We start from the raw sequence: 23,213 nt of genomic DNA, 5'->3' as shown, positions 1-23,213 counted from the left end.
AGAGATTTTGATGACAAAGTAATGCGCCGTAATTAGGGCTTTGCCAAGTGCGTAAGACTTCTTACAGGGTCAAGTAACAGACGAAACCAATTATAAATTCAGACATATCCACGTACAAGTTTTAAATGTCAAAGCAGTGTAATCCGCCTAGGCATTCGTTGCATATCTAATCTATCCCTTATAAGGTAGACAACATGGATGTAAAACACAACACAGTCAAAGCGTCACGCAAATGTCTTGTGGAGAGAGTTTGCCCAAAGCTAGTTGTAAAGGATTTGAGCAAAAAAATTTAAATTACTTCCCACCCAGTGACGATGAAGAGTATTCAATTTGCGTCAAAAACTGCTGCAAAAAAGTGTTGCAGCAAAACCCCAAGAGCTTGTCATCCGTGTTTGAACACACAACTAATGTTAAGCCATGTTTTAGTTTGCAAAGGTTTTTTAATTCGTTACGTACTCTTACAAAACAAAGACCACTCAAAGATTGAGAACTGATAATTAAAAAACGCACAAAGTTAAAGCTAATCGCGTGTTACGTACCCGCTTTAGATTAGAGGTTTAAAAATTATATATATAGTCTAGTCATAATAAATAACTAATTTATGATATTAGGTGGGAAAAATTCTTTGTTGTAGCAATGTAGCAAGTATTCCTTGTCCCAACTCAGTCATTGTCAACAGCAAGCCCCATGAGTGGACATTACAGTGTCAGGATTTCGTCCAACAATACCAGCTGTTCGACTGCTTCCTATTAACATTTCCCCCGAGTTACGATAAAAGAAAGGGTAATTGCTTTTCTAGTTGAAGTTTGCAGATGTCATATAATGCATTGGCTGCATAAGTGTATGGCAACATTAACCTTCTAACTTGTTTGGATTTCTGTTTATCTGATTTTGAGTACATGTTGCAAACATTGCCATAACTGTAGTATTCACGACTGCATATACGTAAATCCAATTGCTTCGTGAACGAAAAGCCGATTTGAGACGTGTTTGAGGTTATTTTAATTGCAACAGGGTGTTTCGCTCAGAAATTAATCTTGGAGATATACCAGAGTTTATAACTTGGGTCATGATCCCGGGCCTTTACCAGACCAAGTAAAACGATCTTGCATATAAATCAAAGCAAGGGATGCAGTTGTGTATGTAGTTTAGGCGACTTCCTGGAATGTTTTATTCAGTCTAACTTGCACAACTTACAAAGAATGTCCGATTCAAGCTCTTCATGGCAACCATTACCAGTGAACTTTGTAACTCTTGTGGGTACAGGAACCAATCATGGTGGCAATAGGCGTGAAATTAAAGTATGTCACAAACATTTAGGAAATAGTGTCTCCGACTTAAGTGTATCGAAACAAGCTAAAGATGACCTCTCTCAGTACCGGTACTTGCAGTAAGCGAAGACTGATAGCAATGGATTGTTATTGATGCTGGATTTTAAATGCATGCGTCACTTTTATTTTGATTGCATGACGTTAAAGTTTTTCAGGGTTACTGCTATTTTCCAAATATTATTTGTTGTTTAAATTTTGCGAAAACCATAGCTTGAATTTTCGACGTGTCAATATTTCATAGAGTTAGTAATCTGATTGGTCGCATGGAAGGGCGTTGTCAGCAGCGCAAGGAGACATTGTCTTTACTTTTTTACCGTTGTTGCTTTGTTGTTTCATTGTCTTAGATTGGTTATTCAGCGATAGAAAATACAGGATAAAGTCCAGAATCTGATTAAAACGACATTAAACCCAAGACATAAATCTGTTTATAAAAGTATTTGAAAACTAACTTTTAATTTATGTTTAAGCTTAAGAAAAATGTCGGCCAATAGACCGCCAACAAGTTCAACCGCAGAAAACAAACATACAAAGATCAGGAATTTTTCGGATCCTTACGATGTGATTAAACATCCATCGGCATCAAAGGTTCCTCTGTGTGTAAAAAACGTTGACGTCATTGTTTCGTAATCATAAGAGGCGCGGCCTACATTCTGTTGCTTTTACAACCCGCTGTTACATGTCGTACTTGTGCACCTCATAGGCGTGTTTCATCACAAATATAAAGTGATATTAAGTATACTCTTAAAAATTAAAGATCGACAACATACAACGATCTTACGGTCTTATTTCTCTTTAAAGCACAAAATATTATACTTCAACAATTTTAGTATACATTTTGTATTGAAGACGTTTTGCTCGTTAACCAATATCGTCAAAACAAAAATGAATTCTAAAATGAGAAAGGGTAAACCCCAAATGTAATTTCCGAAACGAATGAAACACTGTCACGCTTGAAGTGGACACATTGTATACATGCCTTTTTGCGTTCAATTTTTTATTTGCGTTATTCTTATAGTGGAAATAACCTACCCCATCTAAACCCGGTGAGCGACATTGCTATTTTAACTATGTGTGGCCGACACTGCACACAAATTTTCAATCGTTGGTTAGTCGAAAACTATACGTCGTAAACTGATCGGATTTTTAGAGGTTAGTAGCAAAACCATCTGACTTCATGTATACAGTGTAATTGTAAAACTAAAGAAAGTGTATTTAGTGTAAATTAAGTAATTGTACAAGTGATACATTTCTATAAGTGCTTCTTTGTTACGTGTCGTTCCCGCTGTGCTTAATTGCCTAGAAAACCAGCTGACTGCGAGAATAAAAAACAATAGAACAGTTAGTCGAGTTGGTTGTGGGTGAATGAGTAAACGATACGCTTCAATGCGCTCAGGGTAGCAACAGAGTGCTCAATTATAAAAGTATGACAATATCTCAAAAATTACAAAATCAAACTTTATAAACCAAACATGGACAGATAGCTGAACATTTTTTAGGAAAAGTCACCAAATTTCAAGTTTCTACAGCAAACAGCGCAACTGTACGCCACGTTTTACTGTGACTGTATCACAGCCACTATGTGTGGTCAGCTGCACATAATGTAGATAAGGTTAAATTATCTGTTTTTCTGTATTGTACGTTTTGAGATACTCCCATGTTGTCACGTGACTTTATAAACAAGCGTATCTACATTAACTATTAATTGCTGCTCTGGTTTCCATCTTGCTGCGGTCAAGAGCTACAAAAAGCAATGCAAATGGCAGCTTGTTGCTTAAACTATTTTTATGGTTTCGTCGTAAATTCCAAGCGGCATGCGGTGAATGCAACTCGTAAAAACTGGGTTTTGATACAAACTTGCATTGCATCGTTACGAAACGTCACGAAAAACCAGTTTACCTAATACGAAAGAAAAGCTTGTAATCGGACTCAAAAATGTCGATTAAAGTCCATTGTGTTGCAGATTAAAGACAGTGAATCAACCCGTAAACTATGCAGGATTGCCAGGAGGCAAATGTGTTTACCAGGAAAGTTACTTAAAATTTTGAGAATGTTTACTTCGGTGGTTGATGCCATGCTATCAGTGACACGCTTCCATGTCTAAAGCTTTATTAGTTTTGCAAACAAAATATTAAACTAAACGATTATCGCCTTCGAGTGTCTCCGTCTTCGTCTCAAACTTGTGTCATTGATGACCCAGTGACGTTAACTGCTGTGGCCCAAAGCACTAGCGCCCACCTGTAGGCCGTTGTTTTTAGCATTGTTTTGGCATGATGCCGTTATGTTACAATTAAATGCGGATACGGGGTAATGTAACCTTAAAAAAAGGTGATGTTTTTAACGCTATTCCAGAAATTTCATTTCGACCTTTGCTCATGGAAGACGCCTTTAATCCGAAAAGTATAACAACCAAACCGTCGTGCTGGTGAAAAGTATTCAGTGAAGTTGGGAATGTTTTGTCATCCACTACAGTAATCTTAGAGATAATAAAATATAAATATTCTACACACACTAAAGGATTTTTAGAATAATTAGCTGAAAATATGCCTAATAGGACAAATTTATCACAATTTCTGATTTCGGTGTTGTTGCACTCAAAACGAGCAACTCAACTGATTACGAGCATATAGTCCTCCAACAGAACAATTACTTTCAACAGAGGTTAGGAGTTTCATAAAACCATGTTTTACTTTTAAACTATTTTCTATGAACAGTGCATGTTGCGTATATGTTTCGATATAACATATAAAATAAGCCAAGCGTGCCTGAGCATAATCATGACGTGAGGCGCAACATGCTCCAAAAAGAAACCACTTTTTATCAACAAAGGCGGACTTTAGACGAGTGGCTTTCGGATTTGGAGTTCGAACGTGACAAAAGTTATTCATCTATTAAGCACTCAAAATTGCAAAATAACAAAGTTACTCCCGATTCCGCTCAGTCTAATGTATATCTGACCAAAATTAATTAAAACGGGACTTTGACCATACCCAAGAAGTGTACAGAGAACACAGCCTAGGGGTAAACGTGACAGTTTTTCATTCCACCGATTTCCATCTTGTGAAAATACTATGAAATCTGTGAAGAATAAGATGGGCTGATCGGCATGCTTTGTGCTAAAAATGTGGAATATTTTTGGGCTACAATCTCATGATTTACCACGGCAAAGCCTCGTTTAGAATTAAAGTTAATTGTCCGATAAGAAAAGCATTCAACATAAGTTAAACATAGACGGGCTATTTTTATAGCATTAAGTAAGACTTTACTTTTATAATTACATCCGGTCGTGATTAAAAATTCGATAAAATATATCCTTGCGTGCTATAGTTTGTACGTTAACGGAGCGTTTAGATTAGAACGTCAATAAACTAGTGGTAATGAAAGATAAGGACTACATAGTTTTCAAAGTCACGATGTCACAAAAACAGACAATATCGCTGGCCTGTGTTCGTGACTTGGTCGAAACGACGTCAACAGCATCTCTCCCAATGGCCTTGAAAATGGAAAACATTCGCAACCAAGCAAGGCCGAAAACACACCCATATGTGTGTGACTTACGTAACCCATAACCTTGTACGCAGTGGACCTCTTTCGTGACACAAACCGGGCAATATTTACACATCAATATCCCCTTAGAACGGAGAGCATGATACAAGCGTCGCGAAGTACAGGAGTCAACACTAAGTGGTTTAAATTGATATCCACCTAACAACAACATCTTGGTGAAGATAAGCGTGAAACACTTGGCGCCCGGTGTGGAGATAACCTTAGAGATAAAATTCAATCTACCAGCAATTAAACCATTTCGATAGATTCACGTGCAAGTGACTTGATATGATTTCCCTTTCTTCGATTGAGGTGAGCTTTCAGTTAGATAAATTTGACAAAATACACGTTCGACGCACAAGACAGAAAACAGGCGAAATCTATAATCATTTCAAACGTGCGACGAAATCCAAAATCGTCTGCCATAAATTCATATGCAAACCCTTAAGTTTTAGAAATATTAGTCTAACACATAAAACTTCAAACGATTGGCCTCTATACATATTGAGAGCGTGTATACTTGAACGTTTTTCATGGACTGTCCGTGACGTTAATTGTAACTACAAGCACCTTCTGCGCTCTGACCAGTTGACAGTTGTTTTTAACATGGCTTGGTCACGACACACTAATGGAAGAATACAAATGTGAGTTTATGTAAGATTTAATGCGAAGGTTATGGGTCTTTAAATGAGGCAAATGAAAGCTTTAGTTTTTTACATATTTTACTATATGCTATAGTTATAGGCTATACGGCTCCAACAGGATATTACAAAAAATATCGTAACGAGATCGTTTCAGCATTAAAACAATAAAAATCAGCAGCAATAAACTTTATTGCGTTACTGTGTGTTACTTTTTGTTCTATTTTTAAGTATTCACACATTTGTTGGTCTTATTACGTCTGTGCCTATGTAATGTTATATGCGCCTCTTCAAAATACGACGAAAAGTACAAATAAAGTGTTTGTGGTGAATGGTGAGCTCTTTAATTTCGACTTTGGTTACGACACAACATTTTCTGTTTGTTTTAAAGCAATAAAAGTCAGTTAAAAGTGTTTGTTTAGTGATTGTCTTTGGACTGTCCGGAAATGATATCATTTTGTTCTCACAAAAAATCTTTATAAAGCTTGGTATTGAAAACGCTATTTGCAGTCGCAGGTATAAGAACTTGAACAAACACTTACGCAGTAAAATCACAACCGAACTAACTTTCACCGGCTGTTTTCTCTCATAGTAACCTTTGTAAACGTTCCTCTGTTTGGCGATTAGGTTAGTGACGTTGAAAACAATGCCTCTATGAAGCAAATGTTTTCTATTTGTTTAACGGGTTTCTAATCTCTCATCATTTATGACGCAGAATATTAATCAAGTCCACATGGTGTTAACTGACAGCGAACAAATTAAGTACGCTCCTCGGGCTAGGTAACTCCTTATTAAAAAATCTGATTGACTTCAAAATTATACAAGATAATATTGTTTTAATTAATTAATTAAGTGGTGAAAAACATGGTGTCATGCCAGTTATGTACGGATGTTTACAACGTTATCGACATTGAAATATCTCTTCGTAAAAAATTGGCCTTTACGTGTTCGAAGAAATAGTAAAGAATCGATCTAAAAATATTTTCTAAAGCTGTACTAGGAAAACAAAAATAAAATCAGGTTTCTTAGAAATGGTGAAACAGAAAATATTTTTCAATCTAAAAATCTTAAAATAATTCAATCAATCTTTTTATTTTTCCCCAAAATCGCGGTGAGGACGAAAAGTCAAGCCAGTTGCTACTAGCACGCGCCAATGAACAAGAAAAAGTGACAAAGCTGAAAAGTCTTAAAACGTGCTCAAGAGAAATAACTTTGATATTTGCTGATAACAACTAGCACGGCCACTAAACCTATAATAAGTTAAACCCATAAAAATAAGTTGAAAAAGCGAAAATTAAGCAGACGAGCAGGTGGTATGTTCAAGCAACTGATGAATGAAAATTGCTTCAACGCTGTACATCAAAGGATGGAAAAAGAAAAAAAAAACCCCATCCTGGGCAAGATTCAACATTTTCACTCTTTCAACTCAACTTTCAATTCAATACTTCGAAAATTTCTTATAACCTTAACTTTTGATTTAATTTCCAGCCTTTATAAATTTCCATATAATTGAACTCATTTCAATTCGGTGCTTTTTAATAAACAAAACATGTTTTCGTCACTTACTTTGATTCAATTGACGTAACGAAACGCAGTGTTTTGCATTATATTAGTTATAGACGCTCCAACACGGATTGTAAAATGTTTTCCATTAAAAGATAATGTTATCTAATCAATTGTCATGTTATCCTTACATGAAAGTCAACACATAACTCATACTGACGCATTTAAGATTCATATGTTGACAAGGGATTTTTGCGGTGGAGTGTTTGTTTTAAACAAAAAAGTTTAAAATTGATCTCACACAGAAAAGTATTACGATACATTTTGCCGGGATTAAGATAACTCCGATAAATATAATCGCAATCTATCAAACAAATGCTGACGTGTTTTGCCACTTTCAAACGCTAGAACTGATTTTTTCGAAGAAAATGATTGTTCAGCGTTGTTCTGTAAATTATTCAGAGCAAAGATATTTAACAACAAAATCTTTATAACAGAAACGAACGTTTTTTTTGTCCGTGCGGAAATAGTTTTAAGGTGAACTGTTTCTAGCACGCTATTGCAGTTTTAACTGAGATACCATCTGCTGAAGTTCTCTTCGACAAGAAAAAGATTCAAATTCGTAAGAAAAAAAAGTAAACTTCCATTCAAATAAGCTCACTCTGTGTGTCTTATACTTCCATTTTAAAAGAGCGAGTTCTGTTTGAATAATGTTTATTTTTAATTTAAAACTTACATAACACTTGTTTGGAACTGTCACTTAGGTATCTTACGTAAGCCAAAATCCGGCAAAGATCCGTTTTCTGAAAAGGATGGCTGATGGCTGCTTAAGGAGTTTGGGTTTTTAAATCAACAACAAGTCATATAGGAGCTTTATTTTCAGGGGATGACGCAAAACATTAACTTCCAGTAATTTAGTAAAAAGTTGAAAAGATTTTTGGAAAAGAAATTTTAAACGAAGAAATACCGTTCGATGTAACCTGAGAAATTTGAAACAATGTTTATCGAAATTTTCCTCGCCAAATATGTCATGAACATCTGCTTTGAGCCCCAACGTCACGCAAGTACGCACGCTGCGTTAAACGTAAAACAATTACTGATTAGGGCTATAAATGGCGCAATTGTTTACACGAAAGCTATGTGAAGAATAAATTCTTTCCTAAAATTTTTTCAATTAACATGCCGCCCTGCCTTCACATTACAGGAAGCAGATTAATCACTAAAGAGAAGTTTGCTTTCGTGCACTTAGTGCCGTGAGGTGAGTTTAGAAATCCATATATGGTTGTCGTTGTCCTTTAAATGTTGCATGCTGGTTCAAATGCATGAATTTGTTCGCGCGACTCAGAATTATCGTGATAGCAGATTAGTGACACATTTTTACGTTGACTTTATTATTTAGTAAATCATGATTACACTGCTGGACTTTTTATTTGCAAGTATACAGCCTATATACTTTTACAAAGGATCGTAAATGTCTAATTGAATATGATAGAAATAGTGTAATAAATGGAGTAGCATGCATAACTTAAGCGAAGATTCAGAAGTTTTATTGCAACTTCCCACAATTACGATGCATCATATCTAAAAGATTACTAACTCGACAGAAAAATGCAAAGTTTGTGCGCGAGACGCTCAAAGAAAACGAAAAAATAGCTTACGAGAAAATGTGACCACAAAGAGTGAAAAAAACTCATTTCCTAACTATGCAAATCAAGTGATCGCGTGTGAGTAGTGGAAATGGGAAAATACAAGTCTTCAATACTCGGAGAGGTCAAAATAAACTGATGAAAACCACCTGGTAAATGAATCTATTGTGAAGTAGAGGAAGTGAGGAAACAGGTATGACTGTCTTCCAATAACAACCAACATTGTGTCTTTTGTTTAGCCAAAACTAAGTTTCTCATAACTGCATCTAGAAAACAACAACATTCCATGCGGGCAGTTATAATATCCACCAGCTGCTATTGGCTTTTTTAAGTATTGAATGGGGATGTTGCACAGTCCTTTATACAACATAAAAGGCAATTATACTTAAGGCCACAAAAAATTTGTTTCACAAAATGGTCTGTGGCCAAGATTGTCTGAAAAAAAAATAAAGAATATGATGAACAACCACGTATACATACGATATAAATATTATAAATACTCATACGCTGACCACAGCTCAAACATCCATTGAAATTAACAAGAACAAAATCCACCTAAACAGATGAAAATCTGGTTTCTTTGGAAAATCTTTTCTCGAAAAATCCGCGTTCGGTTTTCGAGACCTCTATGATGTAAACCAATACGACAATGAAATGGAATGTAGAAAGGGACAAGACTTACTTTTTTGTGGGTCATGGTTAAAAGTGATGATGCATTTACCAGATACAAATGACAAATGCCATGATTTCATTTGCTATCTTTATCGCTGTTGTCTTGGTCAGCTCTATAACGAGAACGGAAAAATGATTTCAAGCGAAATTGACACCTCAACAAAAGTTTTCATCGACGACAGCACATTAATGTACAAAAAATAGATTTTTGCTCGCGTTTAGTCATTTATATATAACAACGCTGAATCCATTAAAGCACATAATTAACTAAATCACTAACTTACTTGAGATGACAAATAATGTGACATTAATTGGCGGAAAAAGACTAGAAGTAGCTGTTTTTACCCAAAGACGAACAATGTGTATAATAACAGAAAATGTTGTACAGGTTCTCGAGGCTGCCCCAATACAATGAGTCATCGTTTGCTTTGTTTGTGATAATTGATGCGTGCGAGGCAAAGCAGAATAGAGCATGCGAAATTGTTTAGATCAACAGCTTGATAATGTAACATTTGCTTTGGCGTTTGAACAAACAACACTAGATGTAATCGAAAAACGTTAGAACTTCTGTCTAACACTAGCCTTTTATTTGTACACAAATCGAACATTTGTGGTTCAGATGTTTATTTTTTGATCATTACCTTAAGGTAAATTATCAGGTAAGGGGTATGCCCTTGCGTGCGAGATATGAAAGTGGAAAAGTTGCGTGATAGCAGATTATTTTTTTCCCACAAATTGCATAAAAAACATTTAGATACTATATTGGGAAAAAGTATAAGCTTGTCGTTAACATAAAACTTAAATTCTGCTTCCTCATGTTAAAACAGCAATGTCATTTAACCACCCAGATTGTATATATAACATAAAGGAAGATTAAATAAAAGCACATAAGACCACACAAGGAAGAAAAAGGTTTGTTTAATTACATTTTCCAACATCTTCTGTTTCCTGAAATGTTCAAAATATTTGCAAATATAGAACGAAACAAGTCTTTCAAAATTCGTTTGGTCTTCATGATAATTATGAATAAGAACAACACTTATAATCAAACTTTTAAATTCTGAAAATACAATCACTTTATTAGAGCGGTGCGTTCTTACAGGTTTCACATGTCCCATTTAGATCTGAAATAGATCAATAAAAAAAATGTAAAATCGCAAAGTGTATTTTTCAGATTTAATCTGAGTTCAGCAATTAAGCATTACAAAAATATTGCAACAAACTGCCTTGTGGCACCGTCTATGTCGTTTTGCTGTTACTAACTTCATCATCATCTATTATGAATTATGTCCCTATTGACAAGTTTTCGTTGGTTTATTATGGTTTCTTTTAACTAAATAAACCCGATACATAAACAGAATTGTGTTTACGCGTGTAACGAAAGTTCCCAAAAAGCCATTTTACAAAATATTAGAATGCCTTACAGCTTAATTTGACCTAATTTTCTAAAGGAAACGTCTACTCTAGCCGATGCATTGATTGTCTTTGTCAAACTTTAATGTCTAAAGTAAATTAGAACCAATTTTTATTAACTGTAAAAAACTGGAACACGAATACTCGGGGATATAATTAGTAATTTTCTTCAACGTATTTTTGATTAAGATTACTTTGTGTGAAAAGCATCGTTACTATTGTATACTTGCCTATTTTTTGATATTTAAATCTCAAAATCAAACTCAAAATATTTTGCGGTAATTTATTTTTACAGCAGATCAAACAAATTTAAAAGTTTTACGCACGCCATCGCCATCGGTCATCGCCTTCTTTTAACAGTCAACTGAAAGTTGAAAACAATTATAAATTGATTTCATTGGTCGGTGAAATTTTCATTTCAAATTTTAAAACTAAAAAGATGCAGGTTTTCAACCTCGGTCAGGTCAGGTCAGGTTCGTCACGTTTGCAACCTAATCGACAGTACATGCCGTACGACCAGGTCAATCAAGTAGGCATCTTGATCATAGCAGCACATGTTGATTGCCAAACTGGGATATACAGGCTGACCGAACAGGACGAAGGGACAAGGCGTTAAAACTGAGAGTTTCCGGTAAAAACGTGACATATTGCCTTTTCATAACAATAATAGTTCACAACCAGCATGTCGTGTATTGGCGCCGAGTGGTCTCACTGCTATAAACGAACTCATTATTATCATCAATTGAAATGCAGGCTTATACAGCCAGCCTGCTGTCGGCATTTAAAAGCACTGTGATCTATCCCTTCCTAAATATGCGGTTAAGGCTTGTTCATGACGTTTGTGTTTAAAATAAACTGCAGCCATGTTCTAGAGTAGATTATTGTTGTGCTGTCGTATACAACCAAATACGGAAAGCATGGCGGTCAAACCTTCAGTTCAGAGTTCGCTAAGTTTTTCACTTTATTGTAAGAATAATTAAGGATCAAAAGGTGACCTTGAAGTATTTCAGATTGAAGTAAATCATTAATGTCAATCCACAGGCAGCTAATGGCAGTTGGGAATCTTCAACAGTTTTCTGTTGTCGCAAATGCTTAGATGTATATAGCAGTCATGCATAACATAGAGCATTATACATAGGCTTGCCTTTGAATTATTATTATTAAAGAAACACAAACTCTTTGATGGAATAAATCAAACGAGAAAAGTTATTTTCCACAAATGAGGATCAAGTTAAACGTTTGATTTCAAACGATAAAAATGCAACTGCTTCATATCACTGATTGATTCCAGGATTTCAAATGATGTTATCTTCAATGTTTACCGTGTAGTGTTGCGCAAATGAACGTGTGGTATCGTGAATTAAATAGCCACTTAACCCGAAATGATGATAAGAAACACATCAAAAGGTTTTATTTTTCTATAAATAAGCTTAGCATTTAAACCGAGGTATTTACTTGGTATTCCATGCTGAGGTAACTGGTCAAATTTTTAAAGTTCATTCAAAAAGCTTTCCTATATTCAGCAACAGTGCAAACAGATGGATTCATTGTGGCAGAAACGCCAGAAAAATGACGGCCAGTGCAAGAGAAAACGCGGACTGTCGTTCGACCCTTTTTTTGCAAGAAACAAAAAGGACCTCACCAAGGTATGAATCTTATCAAACATGTTAGTTTGTATTATGTAAGTTATTGGTCAAACTATTTGTAAAATCTAAGCTTATAGAGGTGCAAGTGAGTTTTGATAATTATGTTTATGTACTGATGTTTAACGTTATAGCTTAAATTTCCAGGTACCCGATGAAGACAATTCCCAACAAACTGGGATCAGTAAACAAACCCGCACGCGATCAACATCAATAACACTGGGTATGATGGTAAGCGAAGCAAGCGATGTGGACGAAGAATCTGATTTTTCCTTCATGTCTTGCATAGACAGTGACACAAGCATAGAATCTGTGCTTGATACTTCAGTCACTCCTTCAACAACGTCGAAGAGGAGATTGTCCGGATTCAGCTTCCGAGGTCTAGCGAAAGCGGAAAAACGAGTCAAGAAAAGTGTGGTTACTCCGGTACGAAACGTGGCATTAAGAATTGTAAGTAGAGTGACACCAGCCAACATCTTGAGGACGCCGACTGGAGACTTTTCATCGAACAAAAATTTAAACCGGAATGAAATGTCGAGTCCGTCGAATGAAAGGTCAAGCCGGAAGAGGGAGGGTAAAGCAGCAGCAAGATCCCTACCTCCCCAATTGTCCGTGGATTACCAATCTGATTCCGACGTAACTCCAACAAAAGAGAACTTGGCAAGAAAGGAGGAGCAAGCAAATGCTGGATGCAGGTATACACTATTTGTTGTAAATGTTTGTGTCTATATAGAATCTATGATTTGTTGACAAAATTCGGTACGCCGGTAGAGGTTTGTGAATCACAAACCGTTTTAAACACCAGTCCCGAAAAGTGAATTAGATTAAGCGTAACACCTCCCAATGCAAAAAGAAATTAATCAAGCACAAATGTTAGTTGTTGCGTGTACTGTGGCCTGAATTCTTGTTTGAGTTGCCAATTTCCGTTGTCTGATGCAGGACAAGCGAAAGGATTAAATAATGTCGAGGTTGGTTCCAGGTATTACAGCGGAAGTATAAACGAACTACGTTTTTGCCTTTGGCCATTTATCATCTCTTGGATGTCTTGAGTCACGCAAACGTAACCTTCTGTGCACGACAGGGTCGTTGGATAAAATCAAACTATTGTCAAAGCGCCATCGAAACTAAGTACATTCTTTTAATGTATTACACATTATCCTAACTTACAGTTACGGTTATAGACGTTTAAGAGCAGCTTATATGGTTCGCATTCCTTTCTAAGAGTTACAGCTTATAACCTAAAACTCCCAGGATATCCACCAAGCCACACTGAACTTACTTCACGAGCTACGGTAACGCAATTTGATTGACGTCTGTATAAAAACTGCGGCTTGCTTGTACGCAATGATACACGGTGTAGAAAAACTTACAGGTGCATTAAAACGAAATTAGGAGAAATTTCGATCGTAACTTAGTAATCAATTATCATTATCTTTGACGTTAGGATAACAATGCCTAGTCATGCTGTTTTAGGGATAATCGACCGGTCGCCGCTTTAAGTACTTTTTGAAGAAATATGTGGACCGCTGGAAGCATGCATAAGTGCTGCTGTCTCAGTGTCGCTGCTGGTAAATCGCTAGATAGTTTACGGCATATAAATCAAATAGCAAAGCTGATAAATGAATTGATAGCCCGCTATATTTAGCTCTCTAGTATATTGTGACAACATGGCGACCGATAATTAAGCAGTATTGTAAAGCTTGCAATGCATTAATTAACGTGGGCGAATGTGAACTTTTACATCTAAATATCCGAAAGCTATGTGTCTGTTTGTGTTATCAAATTCATGCCCAGGGTATACAACGGCAACGCGGGAAATCGCTTGGACCCTCAGTGATGACTTCGTTACGAGATTGTTTATAATACAGTGAGCTTCAACATTTGCTTGTTTTCTCGCAGAGGGGTGTGACGTTATAGCTTACAACGAGTGGTTAGTTTATACTTTCAAGTAGTTATTTGCTTTCGCGTGCAAGCAAACTTATCGTTCGATCAGTAGAAGGGGATGAAAAAATGAGTTAAGGAGAGAGAGTCACCAGTGGGGAGATTTTTCTCTCTATAATAAACCACGCTTTGGCAGAAGACAATGTTGCCCTGGAGATATTAAAGGAAAGCTCGCTTGCTTTATAAATGAGCGCACAAGCTGACAGACCTTCAGATTGTCTATTAAGACGACAGTTAAGCATAAAGCAGTTGGCAGACTAAGAGTTTAAGAAAACTCATTGGAAAGAATATCTTTTATGCATTAATGCAATGACTACAAGTTGAAGCGTTCGATAATAACAAATGTTATCTATTTTATTTCAGACCTACCTGTTCAGTGAAAACATCTAAGCACACTAGAAATATCACAATGCCTGTAGCAATCGGCAGCTCGGATTTATTTCATCTTCCATTGAAACGGCATCGCCGCCAAGAGTCGGAAAATTCGTTTGATCTCTCTGGCAGCTATAAGAACGAAACCAGCATCGTTCAAAAGAAGCGCCGAAGTGACTTTCATCCGTAAGTTTAAATACGTTTTTATTAACTATTTATTTGTTGAAAACCGTAATTTCACTAACTTGATAAAGGTAATTGTTTTATTTTATATTTTATTATTACTTTAGTTAGCTTTCAAAAAACTTATATTAAAATATTTTATTTTGTAATCACAGGTTGAACGCTTTGAAAAGTGCCAAAACGACCACTTCGGTCCAAACACTTCGGGAATTTCTTAAAAAGAAATGTAAGTATTTCTATTCCTACGTAGCATTTGCATTTAGTATTTGCGTATATGCAATAGAATTTAGTCTTGTATTCTTTCGAGACCAGCAATGTTTGATAAACATGGTGTGACATATCGGATCATCTCGTATTAGAATGCGATACATTGTTTACCGTCACCACCATTGGTTTGCTCGCACGCAAGGCCGCGAAGTAAACTTAGCTTCAAGGCAACTTTTTTCACGAAGTTTATTTTTCGTTTGTAGCTCGGGCGATGGCCTTTCGCGCTTTCCTGCAGAAAGAATTCAGCGAAGAAAACTTAGATTTTTGGACCGAGGTTGAAACATACAAAAAACAAAAAGCGAGCAAGCAAGCTAAACTTGCACCAGTCATCTACAAAACCTACATTGCCGTCAATGCCCCCAAAGAGGTGAATATCTTTTTATTACAAAACATTGGTTCCTGCTACATCTATACATACTCAGTCATACTTACATCGCTATCTTATTAAACCAGGTTCAATAAGAACTAATCATTACTTCGCCAAACGAATTGAAATCTTGTTTAAATTACGTGTTGTTTTGTCATTCCTATCTGTAATTAGACGTTAAATTATATCCCAATGCTTTCTCACAACATTTGAATTGGTACTGATAGCTTAGAGACAAGATTGGTGCGACGCTTTTGTTCACGCCTATGGGCTGTGACTGAAATTAATATCATACAACGGTGGGATTAGGCGTGTGCAGCGATCGTGTTTTGTTTATTTGTCGTAGCACATAATATCCGGGATAAAGATAGTCTTAGGCTTGCCCGAATGTTCACGACATGCAAGCTTTGAACCGTCCCTGTTATTTATAGTTTAGAAAAAGCGTTTATGTTTAAAGACACGTTTTTTAATGTTTGTTTTCTCTTTTAGATTAACATCGACTCCTCCACGAGAAGAAGCACAACGCATAACCTTCAACATCCCGACAATACCACCTTTGATCTCGCTCAGGAGCGCGTGTATCAGTTGATGGAGCGCGACTCCTTCCGCCGTTTCTTAGTCAAAGAATGGAAGAATGAAAACGAAGTCAGAAAGTCTTCCGATAAACTCAAGCTTCCTGCTAAAATTACAACAAAATCTTTGACCTCCAAGCAAGAGCATAAGAAATCGAAATCTGAAAGAATGTCCGCTCCAGAAGTTGACTTCAGTTTCATGACTGAAGCTAACAACATTGAAAGAAGAAAAAGAAAGTTTTCTTTTTAAGCCGTAAACTATTCTTTTGCTTTGACATTTATTTCAACGTTCATTGGTTGTCAACATTGTGAGATTTATTTTTGCTTGCTAGTCGAGAGCTTTCAATCATTTTTTCTGTCTATTAACTGTGATTGTGGGAAGCATAACTGTGATTCCCTTCATTTTTCATTATTCCGTGTTTTCTTTTCTCTTTTACAAGAATAAACAAGAAAATATTCAAAACAGTTGTCTCCGGTATCTTTCATGAGGTGTGTAAGGAAACTCCATAAACAAAGTGCGGAAGATTTTTTTGATGACAAAGTAATCCGCCGTAATTTGGGCTTTGCCAAGTGTGTAAGACTTCTTATAATGTTAATGTCAAGTGGTAGACGAAACCAATTATAACTACAGATATATTCACGTATATGCTTTAAATGTCAAAAGCAGTGAAATCCGCCTAGGCATTTGTTGCATCTCAAATCTATCCGTTATAAGGTAGACAACATGGCTGGAAAATAATCAAGCGTCACGCAAATGTTGTGTTTGCTCAAAACTAATGCTAAGGAATTTGTGCAAAAAAATTTAAATTACTTCCCACTCAGTGACGATGAAGATTTTTCAATTTGCGTCAGAAAAAACTGCTGCGAAAAAGCGTCATAGTATACCTATTGAGCGCAGCAAAACTCCCTGAGCTTGTCATCCGAGTTTGAACACACAACTAAGATTATGACATCTTTAAGTTTGCAAAACATTTTTAATCCGTTTCCTATTCTTACATAACAAAGACCACCCTCGGATAGAGATTTGCCAATTATGTAACGATAAAAGCAAATGTAGAAGAACTTAAAATCCAAACACAATAAGGTTCTTATACACAAGTTTTAATAAAAATCCATTTAAAGTTACAATCACATAGCAAGAGTGAACTGCATCTCACAAAGTAAAAACTTAATCGCGTGACATCTACACCTAAATGGTCTAATCATAATAAATAGCTTATCTAGCGATACGTATTAGATGGAAAAAAGTCTTTGTTGTAGCAATGTAGCAAGTATTCTTTGCCCCAACTCAGTCATTGTCAACAGCAAGCCCCATGGGTGGACATTACAGTGTCAGGATTTCGTCCAACAACGCCAGCTGTTTGACTGCTTCCTATTAACATATCCCCCGAGTTACGATAAAAGAAAGGTAATTGCCTTTCTAGCTGAAGATTACAGATGTCATATAACGTATTAGCTGCATGACCTCATAGCAATATTAACCTTCTAACTTGTTTGGATTTCTGTTTATCTGATGTTGAGTACATGTTGCAAACAATGTGCTATAACGGTAGCATTCACGTTTGCATATACGTAAACCCAATTGCTTCGTGAACGAAAAGCCGGTTTGAGGCGTATTTGAGGTTATTTTAATTGCAACTGGATGTTTTGCTCAGAAATTATTCTTGGAAATATACCAGAATTTGTAGCTTGCGTCATGATCCCGGGCCTTTACCAGAACAAGTAAAACGATCTTGCATATAAATCAAAGCAAGGGATGCAGCTGTGTATGTAGTTGAGGCGACTTCCTGGAACGTTTCATTCAGTCTAACTTGCACAACTAAGGAAGAATGTCCGGTTCAAGCTCTTCATGGCAACCATTACCAGTGAACTTTGTAACTCTCCTGGGTACAGGAACCAATCATGGTGGCACTCGGCGTGACATTAAAGTATGCAACAAGAATTAAGGAAATTGAGTCTTCGACTCAAGTGTATCGAAACGAGCTAAAGATGACCTCTCTCAGTACCGGTACTTGCAGTAAGCGAAGAGTGATAGCAATGGATTGTTATTGATGCTGGATTTTAAATGCATGCGTCACTTTTATTTTTATTGCATGACGTTAAATTTGTTCAGGAAAGTTACTGCTATTTTCCAAATATTAATCGTTGTATAATACTGCGAAAACCATAGCTTGAATTTACCACATGCCTAAATGTCAAAACATGAAAAATTTTATTCGTCGCTTGAAAGCGCTAGAGACATTGTCTTTACTTTTTTACCGTCTTTACTTTGTTGTTTCAATGTCTTGGTTTGGTTATTGCAGCGAAAAAAAAAATGCAGAAAAAATCCAGAATCTGATTAAAACGACGTTAAACCCAAGACATAAATCTGTTTATAAAAGCTAACCTTTTTTATCCTTACGTTTAAGAAAAATGTCGGCCAACAAGTTCAACTGCAGTAAAAAAAACTTAGAAGATCAGGAATTCTTCAGATCTACAAGATGGCATTTAAAATCCATCGGCATCAAAAGGTTACTCTGTGCTTAAAAAACGTTGAAGTCATTGTTACATAATCACAAAATCTACATTCTGTTGCTCTTGCAACGTGCTGCCGCTTATCGTGCTTCTATCGCTAGTGCACCTTATAGATGTGAGTCTTGACAAGCATAAACAGGCTTTGGTATTGTAACTTCTCCTTTCAGCATTAGCAGTATAATTTGGTTCGTCTTGTATAACTAAGTATAACTTGGTTCGTTGAAAAATATCTTGGTCGTAATATGCGAAAAGTGATATCTAAGTATACCCTAGCTTAAAATCAACTTTTAGTTTGAATTAAAAGAATATACTGCACTATATGGTAATGCGTGTCTAAACGCAAAGAAAATTATACTTCAATCATTTAAGTGTACATTTTGTGTTGCGAAATTTTTTCTCGTTAACCAATGTCATCAACGCAAAAAAGAATTCTAAAATGAGAAATGGTGAATCCCGAAGGTAATTGCTGAAACGAATGAAACATTGTCACGGTTAAATTGAACATATTGTAAACATGAATTTGTGCGCCCAATTTTTTATTTGCGTTAAACCCATCGCTGAAATAACCAATGAAATTTCTGTTTCTTTTTATTATATGTTGTTTGGGATGCATTCATTTTGTCACGTGACTCTGTGAACAAGCGTATCTACATTAACTATAAAATTGTTGCTCTGGTTTCCATCTTGCTGCGGCCAAGAGCTACAAAAAAAGTTATGCAAAAGGTAGTTTGTTTCATGAACTATCTTCATCGTATCATCGAAAATTCCAAGCGGCATGCAGTGAATGCGACTCGTAAAAACTGGGTTTTGATACAAACTTGCATTGGATCGTTACAAAACGTCAAGAAAAACCAGTTTACCTAATACGCAAGAAAGCTTGTAATCGAACTCAAAAATGTCGATTAAAGTCCATTGTGTTGCAGATTAAAAACGGAAAATCAACTCGTAAACTTTGCAGGATTGCCAGGTGGCAAATGTGTTTACCAGGAAAGTTACTTAAAATTTTGAGAATGTTTACTTCGGTGGTTGATGCCATGCTATCAGTGACACGCTTCCATGTCTAAAGCCCTATTAATTTTGCAAACAAACTATTAAACTTGAAACGATTATCGCCTTCAAGCGTTTCCGTCTTCGTCTCCGTCTCAAACTTGTGTCGCGGACGGCCCGTGACGTGAACTGCTGTGGCCTTAAGCACCAACCCTGACCTGTTGGCCGTTGTTCTTAGCATTGTTTTGGCATGATGCCGTTATGTAAGCGTGCAGATGCGACATTATGTTAGTTTAACAAAAAAGGTGATGTTTTTAATGCTATTCCAGAAATTTTATTTCGACCTTTGGACAAGGAATACGCCTTTAATCCAAAAGTATAACAACCAAACAGTCGTGCTGGTTAAAATACTGAGTGATGTTGGGTATTTTTGTCATCCACTACGGTAATCTTAGAGATAATAAAATATAAATATTGCCTGATAAAACAAGTTTATCACAATTTCTGCTTTCGGCGTTGTTGCAATCAAAACGACTACGAGCATACAGTCCTCCAACGGAACAATTGTTTTCAAAACAGGATAAAAGTTTCACAGAGTCATGTTTTAATCTTAAAATATTTTCTACGAACATGAAAGTGTTGCTTATATGTACGTAGGCTATAAAATGAGTTATTCGTATCTGAGCATTATCATGACGTGACTGGGGTTCGAACGTGACAAAAATTAGTCCTCTTATTAAACACTGGGAACGGCAAAATAACAAATCTAATCCTGATTCCACTCAGTCTAATGTACATCTGACCAAAATTAATTAAAACGGGACTTTGATCACCACCAAGAAGTGTACAGAGAACACAGCCTAAGGACAAACGTGACATTTTGTCATTCCGCCGAGATCCATCTTGCAAAAAGACAATGAAATCTGTAAAGAATAAGATGGGCTGACCGGCATGCTTTGTGCTAAAAATGTGGAATATTTTTGGGCTATAATCTCACGATTTGCTACGACAATGCCGCGTTTAGTTTTAAAGTTGACTCCAATGGGCGAAGAATTCAACATAAGTTAAACATAGACGGGCTATTTTTATAGCATTAAGTAAGACTTCTACTTTTATAACTACGTCCGGTCGTGATTAAAAATTCGATAAAATATATCCTTGCGTGCTAGTGTGGACATTAAGGGAGCGTTTAGATTAGAACGTCAATAAACAAGAGGTAATGAAAGATAATTAATGAGTATAAAGTTTGCAAAGTCACGATCTCACAAAAACAGACAACATCGTTGGCCTGTGGTCGTGACTTGGTCGAAACGACGTCAACAGCATTTCCTCCAATGGCCTTGAAAATGGAAAACATTCCCAACCGAGCAAGGACAAAAACAAGCCCATATGTGTGTGATTTACGTAACCCACAGTCTTGTAGGTAATAGATCTCTTTCGTGACACAAACCGGGCAATATTTACACATTAAAAGTAAAACCAGTTATTAATTATCATTAACTAAATTAATTTAAAATTAGTGAATGAAAACTCACCTCACAGCAATATCTGGGTTAAGATAAATGTTAAACACTCGGCACCCGGTGTGGAGATATCTAAGGTTAACCTTAGAGATAACATTTAATCTACCGGCAATTAAACCATTTCAATAGATTCACGTGCAAGTGACTTGATATGATTTCCCTTACTTTGATTGAGTTAAGTTTTTGGATTGATAAACTTGACAAACTATAGACAGAAAACAGGTAAAATTAACAACGACTGAAACATGCGATAAAATCCAAAATTGTCTGCATCAATGCAAGTGCAATCCCTTCAGTTTAAGAAATATTAATCCAATACATAAACTTCAAAGGATTGGCCTTTATACACATTGAGAGCGTGTATAGTTGAGCGTGTTTCATGGGCAGTCCGTGACGTTGATTGTAACCACAAGCACCTGCTCTCTGGCCTGTTGACTGTTGTTTTTTACATGCGTTGGTCACGACGCAGTTCCGCAAGAATAAAAATGTGAGCTTATGTAAGTTGTAACGCGATGGCTATGGGTCTATAAATGATGCAAATCAAAGCTTTAATTTTTACATATTCTACTTTAAGCTACGTTTACAGCTCTAACAGGAAATAACAAAAATTATCATAACGAGATTGTTTCAGCATTAAAACAATAAATGTCAGCAGCAATAAACTTTAACGCTTTGCTGTGTGTTACTTTGTATTTCAGTTTTGTTTTTGAGTTAATTTATTTTTATTTTTAAGTATTCACTCATATTTAGTTTTTATTACGTCTGTGCCAATAAAATGTTTTTGTGCGCCACTAATAGACAAAAAGTACAAATAAAGTGTTTGTGATGAATTGTGAGATTTTTATTTTCGTCTTTGGTTGACATAGCCTACTTCTGTTTGTTTTAATGTCATTTGAGTATCTTTTATCCTCTTCGGTACATGTGCTGCAACTCTTGACAATCATTAAAATTTCATAACATTCTGAATTTCAACGGACTCAATTTCCGCCTCTTGTGGAATAATGTAATTTGTACCGACTGAAACTAGAAACGTATATGGATGTAGCTGAAACCAAGCCTGGTAAATCAAATAAAAAATTATTTTAACAGAGGAGGATGCCTATTGGTCAGGTTTATCCAAACGATACTTTTTTGTCCATTTTTATTCCGATTCCCGCATCCCATGGGATTCCCTACTTTATTACCACTATCGATGCAAATTGTATTATATCTTATGTCCAGCCTTATGGGTTCAACTCCAGCCTTCGTGCACATAATGTGCAATGATAACAAATTCCCATTTTCTGAAGTTCAAGTTACGTGTCTTTTTGTTGTGATACAATAATATTAAATATTTCTACATGTAGAGAAAGAAAACAGAAATAAAATCTTACAAATATTTTTAGTTTAAACATTTATTATATTCCAGAACATATCAAACAGACGGTCATGCGATATGATACAAGTCTATATGTTCATTGTCCACCGTGCGATTCCATCCCACTGGAATCAATTTCTCATCAACAACCCTGCTATAAGTTTCATTTCATTACGGTGAAATATGCAAAGCAATTCTGTCGGGTACCATTTCCCTAACAAAAAGGGCAAGTGACTTAAACATGTTTGAGGTGATGAATTCTATGTGATGGTCGCCTAAAACCGGAACGAAGCGAATATATCTCAACCACAGTTATTTATAATTCTCCTGATGATCTCTCACGATTCCAGGTAAACCGAGTTCTATTAACAGATCAAACGCATCCACATATTCTCAATCACCCTGGGGAGAGAGATTTGCTTTACACTGCGCTGTGGTTACTGATGAAGTCGTTGTCACTTTTCCTGGTGATGTTTATCACGTCACGCAACTACACGTATAGCTGATCGAAGCGTCGTCTTGCTTTCACATGAAGATCGTCAAGCCAAGTATAAATTGTTATAGTTATATAGGACTTGCAATAATGTTTTCATGTTGATGTGTTCGATACCCAGTGGCGCTACCATTGTAATATCTTTGGACAGGGCCCTAACAACGCTTGCTCCTGTTCAGTTGATCCGTTGAACAGTTATGAATTTGCAAAATACAAAATAAAAAATTACCAAAAAGAATCAGATA

General features: G+C 36.1%; 1 protein-coding gene across 1 annotated transcript; it reads left to right on the top strand.

Annotated features, from left to right (window-relative positions):
• The first annotated feature begins 14,574 nt into the window (after positions 1-14,574).
• LOC143469168 (regulator of G-protein signaling 21-like) lies at positions 14,575-16,529 on the top strand. Its single transcript, XM_076966756.1, has 4 exons — positions 14,575-14,891; positions 15,044-15,114; positions 15,359-15,522; positions 16,012-16,529. The coding sequence occupies exons 1-4, from the start codon at positions 14,743-14,745 to the stop codon at positions 16,342-16,344; spliced, it is 717 nt and encodes a 238-aa protein (XP_076822871.1). The 5' UTR covers positions 14,575-14,742; the 3' UTR covers positions 16,345-16,529.
• The last annotated feature ends 6,684 nt before the right edge of the window (positions 16,530-23,213 follow it).

The sequence above is a fragment of the Clavelina lepadiformis genome, chromosome 8 (assembly GCF_947623445.1).
Source record: "Clavelina lepadiformis chromosome 8, kaClaLepa1.1, whole genome shotgun sequence".
NCBI lineage: Eukaryota > Metazoa > Chordata > Ascidiacea > Aplousobranchia > Clavelinidae > Clavelina > Clavelina lepadiformis.
This window is presented reverse-complemented; position numbering and strand designations above follow the sequence as displayed.